At 43.1% G+C, this 15546-nt stretch overlaps 1 protein-coding gene across 2 annotated transcripts in view; it reads right to left on the bottom strand.

The window, feature by feature from the left end:
- Window positions 1–15546, bottom strand: part of LOC144503830 (diacylglycerol kinase beta-like) — a 559892-nt gene that overhangs the window by 248042 nt on the left and 296304 nt on the right. For both annotated transcript variants that reach the window (XM_078228759.1, XM_078228758.1), the window contains one exon: window positions 15389–15463. In XM_078228759.1, the coding sequence (XP_078084885.1) occupies window positions 15389–15463 (75 nt within the window). The remainder of the gene's footprint in view (window positions 1–15388; window positions 15464–15546) is intronic.

Raw genomic sequence — 15546 nt, 5'->3', positions numbered from 1 at the left:
GGCTCTTAACATTTTTAGACTATAGATTCATGGGTGTTTCCCAAGTATGTCCAAACATGCTCTGTAGAAGCTTGATCATGTTAGAATCATAGAAACCCTACAGGGTAGAAAGAGGCCATTCGGCCCATCGGGTCTACACCAACCACAATCCCACCCTGGCCCTACCCCCATATCCCTACATATTTACCCGCTAATACCTCTAACCTACCCATCTCAAGATACTAAGGGGCAATTTTAGCACGGCCAATCAACCTAACCCACACATCTTTGGACTGTGGGAGGAAACCGGGGCACCCGGAGGAAACCCACGCAGTCACGAGGAGAATGTGCAAACTCCACACAGACAGTGACCCAAGCCGGGAATCGAACCCAGGTCCCTGGAGCTGTGAAGCAGCAGTGCTAACCACTGTGCTACCGTGCCGCCCTTTCTGACATGCTGCTTTTCCCGGGAGATTTAACCCCCTTCCTGTACCCAGTCTCTCCCTTACCTTTCCAGTTAAGATTCTGCTCATAAAACCAGTTTAATATAGCAAAATAAATTGACCTCATGGATGGTCAAAGATGACTCCTCACAGGTTTCATATTGGTTCAGCCTTATTTTTGTTGAGCAGATGCCTAGAGAACAAAAATGGGGAAGAGTAAGAGTTTCCGTGATATAAACCAAGGAAGCTGAGCTTTTGTTGCTAAATTGTTGCCGCCAACATTCAACATTCAGCCCAACTTGTCCATGCCGCCCTTTTTTTTAAAACCACGAAGCTAGTCCCAATTGCCCGCGTTTGGCCCATATCCCTCTGCACCCAGCTTACCCATGTAACTGTCTGAATGCTTTTTAAAAGACAAAATTGTATCCACCTTTACTACTACCTCTGGTAGCTTGTACCAGACACTCACCACCCTCTGCGTGAAAAAATTGTCCCTCTGGACCCCTTTGTATCTCTCCCCTCTCACCTTAAACCTATGCCCTCTAGTTTTAGACTCCCCTACCTTTGGGAAAAGATATTGACTATCCAGCTGATCTATGCCCCTCATTATTTTATAGACCTCTATAAGATTACCCCTAAGCCTCCTCCGCTCCAGAGAAAAAAGTCTCAGCCATGATCTTATTGAATGGCGGAGCAGGCTCGAGGAGCCAGATGGCCTACTCCTGCTCCTAGTTCTTTCCGGCCTCTCCTTATAACTCCAACCATCAAGTCCCAGTAGCATCCCAGTAAATCTTTTCTGCACTTTTTCTAGTTTAATAATATTCTTTCTATAATAGGGTGACCAGAACCGTACACAGTATTCCAAGTGTGGCCTTACCAATGTCTTGTACAACTTCAACGAGACGTCCCAACTCCTGTATTCAACGTTCTGGCCAATGAAACCAAGCATGCTGAATACCTGCTTCACCACTCTGTCCACCTGTGACTCCACTTTCAAGGACCTATGAACCTGTACCCCTAGGTCTCTTTGTTCTATAACTCTCCCCAACACCCTACCATTAACTGAGTAAGTCCTGCCCTGGTTCGATTATCAAAATGCATCACCTCGCATTTATCTAAATTAAACTGCTATTTGTCAGCCCACTGGTCCAATTGATCAAGATCCCGTTGCAATCCTAGATAACCTTCTTCACTGTCCACTATGCCATCAATCTTGATGTCATCTGCAAACTTACTAACCATGCCTCCTAAGTTCTCATCCAAATCATTAATATAAATGACAAATAACAGTGGACCCAGCACAGATCCCTGAGGCACACCACTGGTCACAGGCCTCCAGCTTGAAAAATAACCCTCTACAACCATCTGTCTTCTGTCATCAAGCCAATTTTGTATCCAATTGGCTACCTCACTCTGGATCCCGTGAGATTCAACCTTATCCAACAACCTACCATGCAGTACCTTGTCAAAGGCCTTGCTAAAGTCCATGTAGACAACATCAACTGCACTGTCCTCATCTGCCTTCTTGGTTACCCCTTCAAAAAACTGAATCCAATTTGTGAGACATGATTTTCCACTCACAAAGCCATGCTGACTCCCTAATCAGTCCTTGAGTCTCTAAATGCCTGTAGATCCTGTCTCTTAAAATACCTTCTAACAACTTACCCACTACAGATGTGAGGCTCACCAGCCTTTAGTTCCCAGGCTTTTCCCTGTAGCCCTTCTTAAACAAAGGCACAACATTTTTCACTCTCCAATCTTCAGGCACCTCACCTGTGACAATCACGAAGCTCAAATTGAGGCAGCAGTGAGTAGTATCAGAATACAACCCGGGGGGCTAGACAGACTTTTATGCCCCCAGAGGGATCCCCTTGACAGGCTTAGGTTTGGTTAAAGCTGTCAGGAATCTTGCCAACGTGACATCAGGTCGGAGAGATATGAAAATTCAGCAAGGGCAGATAATGTGATTGGGGGGGGGGGGGGGGGGGGGGTGCATATGATTATAAATTTATTGGAATGTATTGAAATCAGGTTCTACCTGATTATGTCTCCGGTGAGGGGCTGGGCAAACTGGAGATCGCGATCTTGTTGGCAAGATTTACGATTTCCGGTTTTTGCCGAATTTTGAGCCTCCTCCAGTGGAGAGTGTGGATTCAATATCCCGTCCAATGTCTTTAGTCTTTATGGCTCCAAACGAAATACATTCACGATGAGCTCATCAGAATAATCTTCCCATGTAATTTTTAAGAAAGATAGAAAGTGCATTGATTTGGCAACATTCCCAACCTTGGGATGTGCCACACAATCAAGTATTTGAAGTCATGACAGCACAGCAAGACTTCAAAGTCAGCAGTGAGATGTTGTCAAGATAATCCGTTTCTCAGTGCAGCTAGATCGAGAGGTAAATATTGGTCAGGACATCAGGCGGAGCCTCTTTGCTTCAATGTGCATCCGAGCGGGTAGCTGGCACCTTGGTTTAACATCTCAGCTGAAACAAGGCACCTACATTGCTACAGTGTTTAAATGCCAGCCTAAATTATTCACTCAGGTTTTGACCCACGACATTCTGGCTCAGAGGTGACAGTGATATCACAACCATAGCTGACATCTCAAAACTGGCAACATCAGGACCAAGTCCCTGCCGGATTTCAGATCTTGCCAGTTTTCAGAGGCAAGGTGACGGTTGGCTTCAGTCTCATATATATTGCAACATGTCTGCTTAACAGAAGTGCTATACTTGTCAAAAAAATAAAGTAATGAATTTCAGAAGTTTTTTATATATATATAAAAATATAATATATATATATATATGTATACCATATCATAAATGGCTTCAGTACACAATACCAGATCCACAGAATCATCGAATTCCTGCAGTGCAGAAAGAGGCCATTCGGCCCATTAAGTCAGCACCAACTCTCTGGCAAAGGATCTTACCCAGGCCCACCTCTGCCCTACCCAGGAACCCCATTCTTTTACCATGGCTAATCCCCCTAATTTGCACTTCTTTGGACACTAAGGGGCAATTTAGTAAGGCCAGTCCACCTAACTTGCACATATTTGGACAGTGGCGGAAAACCGGAGCATCTAGAGGAAACCCATGCAGACACGGGCAGAATGTGCAAACTCCACACAGACAGTGCCCTGAGGCCAGAATTGAACTCTGGTGCTGTGAGGCAGCAGTGCTAACCACTTTGCCACCGTGGCGCCAATCCAGCCTGATTTACACGCAGCTTGAAGAAATGGGGATGTTACAGTGGTGGGACTTGGGGAAGATGCCCTGTCGGAGAGTCGGTGCAGATCCAATGCGTCCCGATGTCATGGGTAAATTCAAAATGCTCGATGTCACCGTGCTGGAAGTAGTGAAGACTTTTCAGCAATACCAATGTTCCTGTGAAGTTGTGGGCAAGCGTGGCTGCTTAGCAGCCTGGAATGTACTGCACTGGTCTTTTCCTGTGGTAAATACTGAGGGTGCACAGCAGTGCAGAAAAGTTTAGAGTTATTGCACATTTTTAAAAACTGTCACACACGACAGAATTTTAAGAGAGAACATTAACCAGTCCATAAAACATTGGCTAGGCCACAGCTGGAATTTTGCATACTGTTCTGGTCACCACATTACTGAAAGGACATAACTGCTCTGGAGAGAGGGCAGAGATTTCTAAGAATGCTTGAGAATTTTAACTTTTCTATGGTTTTGTGGTGGACTGCAGTTGCGCCTTTGTCCGGCCTGGACCACCGTTGTGTGTTTGTCATGCCTGGACACATCCCCTGCCGGCTCCTCCCCTTGTCACCTAGTATAAAGGTGGCTGTTTCCTCCCCCTTGTTCAGTTCGGGTCGGTTATCTGTTGGGATATGCTCCTAGTTCTGTAATGAATAAAAGCCTACAGTTGTATTGGCACACAAGTAGTCTTTTGCCTAATTGATAGCGCATCAGGTTTTATGGTAAGAAATAGGACTAAAGAACAAAGAACAGTACAGCACAGGAAACAGGCCCTTCGGCCCTCCAAGCCTGTGCCGCTCCTTGGTCCAACTAGACCAATCGTTTGTATCCCTCCATTCCCAGGCTGCTCATGTGACTATCCAGGTAAGTCTTAAACGATGTCAGCGTGCCTGCCTCCACCACCCTACTTGGCAGCGCATTCCAGGCCCCCACCACCCTCTGTGTAAAAAACGTCCCTCTGATATCTGAGTTATACTTCGCCCCTCTCACCTTGAGCCCGTGACCCCTCGTGATCGTCACCTCCGACCTGGGAAAAAGCTTCCCACTGTTCACCCTATCTATACCCTTCATAATCTTGTACACCTCTATTAGATCTCCCCTCATTCTCCGTCTTTCCAAGGAGAACAACCCCAGTTTACCCAATCTCTCCTCATAGCTAAGACCCTCCATACCAGGCAACATCCTGGTAAACCTTCTCTGCACTCTCTCTAACGCCTCCACGTCCTTCTGGTAGTGCGGCGACCAGAACTGGATGCAGTACTCCAAATGTGGCCTAACCAGCGTTCTATACAGCTGCATCATCAGACTCCAGCTTTTATACTCTATACCCCATCCTATAAAGGCAAGCATACCATATGCCTTCTTCACCACCTTCTCCACCTGTGTTGCCACCTTCAAGGATTTGTGGACTTGCACACCTAGGTCCCTCTGTGTTTCTATACTCCTGATGACTCTGCCATTTATTGTATAACTCCTCCCTACATTATTTCTTCCAAAATGCATCACTTCGCATTTATCCGGATTAAACTCCATCTGCCACCTCTCCGCCCAATTTTCCAGCCTATCTATATCCTGCTGTATTGTCCGACAATGTTCATCGCTATCCGCAAGTCTAGCCATCTTCGTGTCATCCGCAAACTTGCTGATTACACGAGTTACACCTTCTTCCAAATCATTTATATATATCACAAATAGCAGAGGCCCCAGTACAGAGCCCTGCGGAACACCACTGGTCACAGACCTCCAGCCGGAAAAAGACCCTTAGACCACTACCCTCTGTCTCCTATGGCCAAGCAGGCCACATGGCCCATCAAGCTTTCTCTGCCATTCAATAGGATCACAGCTGAACTTCTACAGCAACTCCACTTTCCCATTCTATCTGCACACCTCTTGATTCACTGATTCCTCCTTATCTGCCTTGATAGATACAACATAAAAAAACTCTAATACATTTGTCAAACACAAATGCCCTTCCACAAAATACTGTTGACTCTGCCTAATCATTTTGTGATTTTCCAAGTACCTTCCCCTAATAAATAGATTCTAGGATTCTCCGCACCACTGCTATCAGGCCTGGCCTATAATTCCCTGTTTCTCTCTCCCGCTTTTCTTAAATGGTGGGGATATTTACTATCTTCCAATCATTCTATAATCCAAGGAATTCCGAAAGATCAAAAGAAATGCATCCTCTATTTCTGTAGCCAGTGTTGTTAAAAGCTGAGGTGCAGACTATCAGGAGCAGGGGATTGGTCAACTTTTAGTTGTATTGATTTTTCTAGTACTTACTTTTTACTAATATTAATTATTTTAATTTCCTCCTTCCATTAGGTTCTTAGTTCCGCAAAATTTCCGATGTTTTCTCTATTGTGTGGAGGGGCACATAAGGCTAGATTTTGGTGGAAGAGATAGGAAGGTCGAATTGGAAAACTTCTCCACATGGCAGGTCCATCTCATTTAAAAGGGCGCCCAACTGCTGCGTTTTCATTCCAGATAGGGTTTGGATGGAGTCAGGAATATCACCTCTGGAGGCAGTTTGGAGGTGGTCATGGAGGCGTGTGAGTGCTGAGATGGGTTGGTTAGAAGGCCTCTTGGCTCTGGGACGTTTGGCCCTGATGCATTAAAGTAGCTAGGCCCTCTAGCCCTCATACACCCTCATCGCCCCCATCCACCCCCATGTCACCTCCAGACGCTTTTCATACCTCCCATATGCCTTCTATTACCTCCATGCTCCCTGCATATTCCACACCCAATCACCCAGTATGCACTATGTACAGAACCAATGAGCCACATAATAATAGAGGCAAATGTTTGAAATGCTTATGAAACCTAAAAAATACAGACAATAAATCTCCTTTTTTAAAACAGGCCACTGCTCTGACAACCTTGTAAAATTGCTAATTAGACACAACCATTCGTAGGATTAATAGCAGATTTTTCCCACTTCAGTCCTCTTAATCTTGTCCAAATAAATACACAGACATTGAAAAACCACAAAGAAAAGGTAGCTTATTATAACTTTACAAAGATGTCAATCAATCAAAGCTAAAACTTCCCTTCAAGATGTATAATCAGATCCCCTACTAAGCTGATTACATCAGTGAGACTGGGAGCACAGCCAAGCAATCATAATGAGGCCATTTGAAGGAACAGATGTCTAGCCATGGAAAGGGAACATGAGGTATTTGAGCGGGTATGGGAGTAGCATGGAGTATAAGCAGGGATGGGTAAGTCCTTTAAACTTAACCGTTAAACTTCACAAATCCAGACTTCTCTGAGGAATCATGAGTCCTTAAGAAACTGGCCGGACTCCATCAAAATTTTGTGGGGGAGGACATGAGATGTCATTCATGAAGTCTGTACCAAGCCAATGACTCATGCAATAATAATGTGTTGAAACGTTCATGAAAATCCCACCCAAAAAAAACCAGGTTGAGAGCACAGGGTGCAGGCTCAGTACCCAAACCCTTACCTCCGCTGGCAAAAATTGCCAGAAATGGGAATGGGGGTGTGAATCTTAGAATTGGATCCACTTGCCATCCCTAAGGGTCTCTGGAGAAGGCCTGATAATGCAAAAGTCTGGGCCAAAGTATTTGTTTGAAGTCGCTGCCATTTTCTGATTCCCCATTAAAATTTGCCCTGTCTCTAAGGGATTCATGTTTATTTTCACTAATCTTTATTTTTAGTCGCAAAAACTCTCAAATTATCTGTTTCGATATTTTTGTTAGTTTACTCTCATATTCTATCTGCTTCTTCTCAATCAATTTCTTGGTCATTCTTTGCTATTTGTTAAACCTTATCAATCTTCAGGGGTATATTACTTTTGGCAACATTGTAAGCTCCTTTCAATCCAATATATTATCCTTAAGTCCCTCGCTAGCCATGGCTGTATTACTTGTCCAGTGGAGATTTTGTTCCTCAAGGGAATGGATATTGATGGGATTTATGATTTATTTCTTTGGATGCTTGCTATTGCTTATCTTTAGATCTAGTATATTTTCATCTAATTGCCAAATCTACCTCAGGCAAAATACATCTCATACTTTCATAATTGGCTTTGTTTAAATTTTAAGACCCTAGTTCCAAACTTAACCACATCACATTCAGGCTTAGTATAAAATCCTATCACGTGATTACTCTTCCACAGAGGTTCCTTTCCTGTAGGATTACTAATTAACCCTGTCTCATTACACAATGCTAGATCTAAAAGAGGCTGCTCTGTAGTCGATTTCTCAATATATTGCTCTAGAAATTTGTCTCGAATATAATCCATAAATTTGCCCTCCATATTACTATTGACTATTGAGAGACTACATGAAGATTCAAGTTCCCATTACATTATACTATCCTTGTTACAAGCTCCTATGATTTTCTTATTAATACTTTAAACAATACTAGGATTAATGTGAAGTGGCCTATAAACTATTTCCACCAATATTCTCTGCCCTTTGTTATTTCATAGGTCCACTCATACAGCTTCTACATCCAATTTATCTGGGCTGAGATCCTTTCTCACTACTGTCTTTTTTTCTTCCTTTACTTTCAGGCCTACTCCTTATCCATTATGGTGACTTTTAGCTCATCAGCCACCCTGGCTTACGTAGTTTCTAATCTTGGTTGCCCTGCAAACATTTTCTCAAGAATGGTTACTGGATCAAACCCATTTATCTCTATTTCGACCATTAATTCACCTATCTTGTTACATATGTTTTCTGTATTCAGATACATTCACCGACATCTTGCTACCGTTTAGGCCGCAGGTTTCCGGGTGATGAGGGGTGTGTTCAACAGGAAACCCCGTTGACAACAGTGGGACCATAAGATCCCATTGCCAGCCAGCTGTATACCGCTGTGAAACACAGCGCAGAGGGGGAGGAAATTTCTACCCATTGTCTTTAAGGACAGCTTTTATCAGTTTTTCTGATGCGAATTTACTTGCTGCTTGCAATTACAGTTATCAGATGTTCCAGAGTCTAAAATTGATGCTCCTGAAACAAGCTGTGGTCTCGTGATGGTAATTATCACACACCAATTGTCTGCAATGCAGGCACCATGCCATATGTTGGCTGCCTACTGTCTTGCTCAAATGTCCAGCATCCAGTCAGCTGGACATTTGAATTGGATCCACTTGCCAATTCAGTCAGCTGGACATTTGTGCAAGAGGCCAGTAACTTGAGTGGCGACCACCACTTAAAGTTGGTCTGCACTGTTTCAAACTGTTTAAAACTGGCCTTTGTTTCTCAAAGGGCTGGTGCATTGTGTCTGGAGCACATACATGTAATCATATGTGAGCTGAATCTAACCTGGGAAGGCAACATAGGAGGGAGCAGACTCCACAGTTTTCTGATGCTGCAGTCAAGGCCTTGTTGAAAGAGGTGCAGAGGAGGACAGATGGAGACAAAGAAACCATCCAGACACATGCTGAGAAGGCAGTGGGAGGAGATAGTTGTGGAGGTTAATGCAAAGGGTCGAGGACCTGAATTTGCCACAAGAAGTTTAATAACCTCATGAGTGCTCAAGGTTAGTGAATGTATACTTAAATTCTACCTCATAACCCTCTGCACTAACCTTAGCCACTGCTCAATTCACCATATAATCACTCATCTATCAGTTAGGATTCACATCAGCCATTCATATCTTAAGTTGCACTCTCACACATTTAGCTGTGGCAAGCCTCACATCTGAGTCCCAAACGTTGCAGCCATTGTCAGCTATTCAACCATGACAATCATATTACCTGATGTGGAGATCATATTACCTAACAGTGATGCACTTCCCTCTCTCTCAAAGGGCAAGGTGGCATACAAGCGGGGCAGAGAAATCCAACTGGAGGGAGACAGCCATGTCTGCATGTCCTGGTCCTCATGGAGGCGATAACAGTGCTGGCTATGATTGAATGCCCAAGTGTTGTGATCTTGAGAAAATAGGGCTTGAAACCATTGAAGTTGCTTGTATCTTTATACCTAATCCATCTCTGATTTATAAACTGTAGATGGCATAAGCAAACACTTCCGATTTCCCACCCAAGCCCTACAGCGGAACCTTACCCTTATGCCTTCCTACTTTCAGATAGCCAGTAGTTAGTAAGCTAGTCTGGCAATGGAGGAACAGCAAGATGATAGTGGCGAAGAAGACGTAGACCATCACTTGATTTTATATTTGCAACAATCAGATACTGAACTGTATGCAATTTGGAGGGGGTAGAGGTGAAGTGATGAGACACAGGTCACAAATGGCTAATAATCAGGGAAGGGAGAGTGGGGGTGGGGGGTTAATGTAGATGCATGACTTCTGTTGCTTTGAATTCAGATGAATATTTCAATGACAGGGGTGGGTGTACATTAATGGCTAGGATTTGGAATGCGCTGCCTGACTGGATACAGATTCAATAATAGTCTTCAAAACAGAACTGGATAGATATTGCATAAATAATGGAAGGAGAAATAATTGTAGAAAAATGAGGGACTGGCACTAACTGAAGGGTCTTTTAAAGACCAGGCACAGACTTGATGGGCTGAATCATCTAATTCTGTGTTATAATAATTTATGGTTCTAGACAAAAGCTGATGGATAAGCAGGGCAAAACGCTTGGTGCACTGGGAGCCTGCCAGAAAGCCAGCTGTCCACGTCAAGGAATAAGAAGGTGGTCAGCACCAACTTGGCATTGGGCTTTGCACAAAGCTCGGAGCTCATTCTGTTCAGCATGGAGAATTCACTTAGCACCCTTGTGGACTGAACCATGCTGCACTGTGTGATGGGCAATATCTTAGTTTCCATCCCAGTCCAATATGTGTGCTGCAATGGAAGCACAGAGGGTTGTCATGCATGGTCAGCTTGCTGCCACATCAGCTCAGACTGTTATCATCATGGCTGTGGATGCCAGCATGCTGAGAAATTTACCAGGTGTCATAGCACTCTAACAATATGTCCAACAGATTACTGTTGACCAGCTAATCTTGGAGAGACACATGGAATCACGAAGCTGCTGTCCTCTCTCAGGGAGACAGAATTAATCTTTCCACTCTTCCTCCTCTGCCAGTGCCCACACGGGCAGCACCTTGGCACAGTGGTTAGCACTGCTGCCTCACAGCTCCAAGAACCCAGGTTCAATTCCCAGCTTGGGTCATTGACTGTGTCGGGTCTGCACGTTCTCCCCATGTCTGCGTGGGTTTCCACTAGGTGCTTTGGTTTCCTCCCACAGTCCGAAAGACGAGCTGGTTAGGTGCATTGGCCAAGCTAAATTCTCCCTCAATATGCCCGAACAATGTGGTGACGAGGGGATTTTCACAATAATTTCATTGCAGTGTTAATGTAAGCCTACTTGTGACTAAAATAATAAATAAACTGCTGTCACCCATGCTGATGTGTGCAATCCACAGCCAGACTAACTAACTAGGTAGAACACTGGGTGCTTCAGTTTTCTCCAAAAGCCAGAACAAAATAGTATACATAAAATACGCTAAATAATGTATTACTATATACAGACACTAAATAGCATGTGCCCATGCTTGTGTGATAGTGCTGAGTCTCATTCGACAGAGGAATGTGCAATGTGTGTGATAAGGGTAATCAGATCCCACCTGCCAAATTTGATTACTGATACAAGCTCCAACCTCTACTCATCACACCGATACTAGGGGTGAGGGGTAATTTCAAGTTGTCAGATTGGAGCTAACATAAAGCTACTCGATCCATCTACTTAGCCAAATAAGAGCATAGGAAGGGAAGACAATTCAGCCCTTCAAGCCAGTACTGCCATTAAATTAACTGATCATAGAATCCTGCAGTGCAGGAGGCCGCCATTCGGCCCATCGAGTCTGCACGGACCACAATCCCACCCAGCCCCTGTCCCCATAACCCCATGCATTTACCGTAGCGAGTCTCCCTGACACTAAGGGGGCAACTTAGCATGGCCAATCCACCTAAACTGCACATCTTTGATCTACAACTTAATGTCACCTACCTGCTTTGGTTCCCTAATCCTTAACACTCTCACACCCAAAAAAAACCTATTAATCTAATGACCTTTTCTCAGCAGCACTTTGGAGGAATCAAATTCTAGATTTCCATTACCCATTGTGCAAAAAGTTGCTTCCTGATATCACACCTCAGTGGACATCATACAACTAATTCAGTGAGATTTGGTTACTGTACATTCTGATATTTATATTAAACTTACATGGTAACCAACCGTGGAAACAAGAGTACAACCAAAACATAACAATGCAGCTGAAATAGGCAAACCCTTTTCCTAGAATCATAGCATGAAACAGCACAGCAGGCAGCCATTTGGCCCACTGTGCCTGTGCTGGAAAGGTTATCAACTCAAACCATAAGACTACAAGAAATAGGAACATGTGTAGGCCATTCAGCCCTTTGGGTCTGCTCCATGTAATCAGATTATGGCGAATCTGATACTCACTAAGTTCACTTTCCTGCCTTCTCTCTGTAACCGTTAATTTCCCTACTGATTAAAAACCTATCGATCTCAGTCTTGAAAATGTTCAAGGACTTGGCCTTTACAGCTTCCTGGGTAAAGAATTCCAAAGAATCACCACTCCTTGAGAGAAACAATTCTTCCTCAAATCCGTCTTATTCTCCTTATTCTGCGACTATGCCCTCTGGTCCTCCACTCTCCCATGAGTGGAAACACCCTCACAAATCCCCGTCTAACCCGCTAAGAATCTTACATGTTTTAATCATATCAACTCATTCTTCTGAACTCCAAAGTGTACAAAGCCAACATTAGGCTGTACTTTTGTGGAGGAGGTAGAGTCAGGAAATTGCCCGAGCTGACAGACCCATCTCCTTTAACCAGGCCTCTACCTGCTGTTTTTCGATCTGGGGAGATGGGGTGGGTTGGATTCGGGCCTGCTGACTCCATGGTGTGTCCAAGATGATAAGAGGTGAGTGGGTGGTCACTCAGGCAGGCTGGAATGTCTGCTTCAGTTCACTGGGACATAAGGTCCTCAAACTCTTTCCCTCTGCACTCCCACCCACCCCTTATGCATCGCCATGCACCCTGCGTCATCTCCATATCCTAATTACCCCATGCAACCTCCATGACCCCCCTCCATCTTCTGTCCCCCATGTATCCTCCATAACCACTCACTCAGTATCAACAATGTTAGCCCTCAGGATATAAAAAAAAAATAAACTGCTAACAATCTAATAGAGCTGTCATATTCAAAGATACTTCATTCTGAGAAAAAGACCCTCTCATCCATCAAACCCACTGAAAAAAATGTAAATTCCATCAAGTGATCAATCCATTATAAAAACAAACACATCCACTTTCAATATCAAAGACAGATAATCCTTTAACAACTTCTTAAAGGAGTCCATCTTAACTTGTAAAATTCAGCCAAGCATTCATAGCTATCAGAACAATTCCTGACAAATATCAACAGTGGAAATCACTGAAATCCGATAGCCTTTCACTGGAAATCTGCAACTGCTGTTTAATTTCCGTTTCAAAGTAAATTGCCTGTTAATTGATGTGGTGTCGCAAGTGCTTAAATTTGTTTTAAAAAACTTTCAGGAGCAGGGTCATTTTTTCAAAGCCAACAATTGTTGGACATTTAAATGGCAGTCCAAAATATGAGGTGAGTTTCCAAGTATATTTTTCTCCAGTTTGGAATGCATTCTGCCGATTTATCCATTGGGAAATTTACTGTAATGCATGTTAACACTTACACAATGGTGGTCAACATGATAGTTTACTTGCCTTTGTGGGACAGAACCCTATAATTAATCACTGCAGTAAACCACAACTATTAAACATCTAACCCCAGAAACTGAAAGAACATTGTTCTGTATTTCAAAGCCTGTCAATGAAAGAATTCCAGAAAAAGTGAATTATTTTGATTCTCCTCTTGGGACTGGTGATTCCCTGTGGTTTGTGACCCTCTGATGTTCTGCAAATCACATCTCCTGACAAAACAGGCCTGACTCCATGAAAATAGTGGGATATCTAAAATAGCCATCTCCACAATTGAGTGGGCAGGGGCAGGATTGTTGAGTATGGGCTTGGTACACACACTCTTATCCTGGTACCATTAAAATTCCACACATTGGAATAGGGATTTGGGTCCTGCCCTCCATTTCTTCTTTCTTTTGCCTCAATTCTGAAATGGTCAGAGGCATAAAAATCTGGGCCATTAACTTCATTCTCCATAGTTGCTGTCGACCTTAGAACCATAGAAACCCTACAGTGCAGGAGAGGCCATTCAGCTCATCGAGTCTGCACCGACTCTTGGAAAGAGCATCTTACCCAGGCCTTCTCTCCCACTCTATCCCTGTAACCCCAAGCATTTCCCATGGCTAATCCATCTAACCTACACCTTGGAACAATAAGGGGCAATTTAGCATGGCCAATCCACCTAACCTGCACATCTTTGGACTGTTTCCTCCGGGTGCTCTGGAGGACACCCATATAGACATGGGAGAACGTGCAAACTCCACAAAGATAGTCATCCAAGGCCAGAATTGAACCCGGCTCCCTGGAGCAGTGAGGCAGCAGTGCTAACCACTGTGCCACCGTGACGCCCCTGACTTGCTGAGTGTTTCCAATGCTTATTGTTTTTTTAAAAAAAACTAAGATCTGTAACAAAATATTGCTACAAATGGACCAACATCAAATCTCACAACTTTGCTCAATTGTAATTTGCTTCACAATTTTTATATTGGGAAACAAAATAGGTAATAGGTATATCTGACAAAATGGACATATTGAAATCTTGCATTCTATATCTTCAAATAGAGGTACCTGGGTGATGACCAGATGTTTAACAAAAATTGAATATTAAACATGAGGGGGTTGGATGCTGTTATTAAATAATATTTTAATTTTATTTTGCTGCTATGGTGATTCCAACGTAACCCGAATGTGACTCAAGTCAATTTATTGCTGTTGAAGTCCAACCGGTTTTCATATCCCAACATTATTTTAGTTATGGTTAATTAAACATTGTAACATGGTTGTTAAATCATGATCATGGAAATCAGGAAAATATGCTGTACTATGAACAAACTATTTATTTGTGATAGTAAAGTGTTACCAATGTAATTTCTTCTGCTTTCACCTTACTGCACACCAGATTGTTTACCTGACTCTCTCAAATCCAACAGCAAATATACTTGCATCTCTAAGTTTATCAGACAAACTCATAAAAGTGTTAACATCTATCATTTCAATAATAAGATTTGATTTGATTTATTATTTTCACATGTATTAGCACACAGTGAAAAGTATTTTTTCTTGCCTGCTATACAGACAAAACATACCGTTCATAGAGAAGAAAACGAGAGAATGCAGGATGTAGTGTTACAGTCATAGCTAGGGTGTAGAGAAAGATCAACATAATATAAGGTAAGTCCATTCAAGAGTCTGATGGCAGCAGGGAAGAAGCTGTTTTTGCGTCGGTTGGTACGTGACCTCAGACTTTTGTATCTTTTTCCCGAAGGAAGAAGGTGGAAGAGAGAACGTGCGAGGGTTGTTCAGCTTCTGCATTCTATCAATACCCCGTGAATATATAATTTCCATGTACCAAACATTAAACTAGATAATACCGAGACATATAAACTAGGGGAGTAGATTTATGTGGGCTTGGCTGACCCGAAGCAGATGAACAGTTTCAATTGTGCTTTTGGTCTGAACATCTCCTTCGTAGTTTCCCCCATGAATAAAAGAAAACACAATGCATCAGTATTATCCACTGTTTAAAATATTGTGTAACACACTTACCCTGGCACAGGTCCACCCCTGTCAAGATTATAAATTTGTCTTGGGTTGAGGAGGTATTGAAATTTTCGGAGAACTCTATCAAAAAAAGGGTTTACAGAAATTATTCTTAATTTTCAAGAGACAAAGTATTTTGCAATCAAGCTGTACTGCAATCTATA

This window comes from Mustelus asterias, chromosome 14 (genome assembly GCF_964213995.1).
Source record: "Mustelus asterias chromosome 14, sMusAst1.hap1.1, whole genome shotgun sequence".
NCBI lineage: Eukaryota > Metazoa > Chordata > Chondrichthyes > Carcharhiniformes > Triakidae > Mustelus > Mustelus asterias.
The sequence above is the reverse complement of the archived record's forward strand: the minus strand, read 5'-3'. Positions and strand labels throughout refer to the sequence as shown.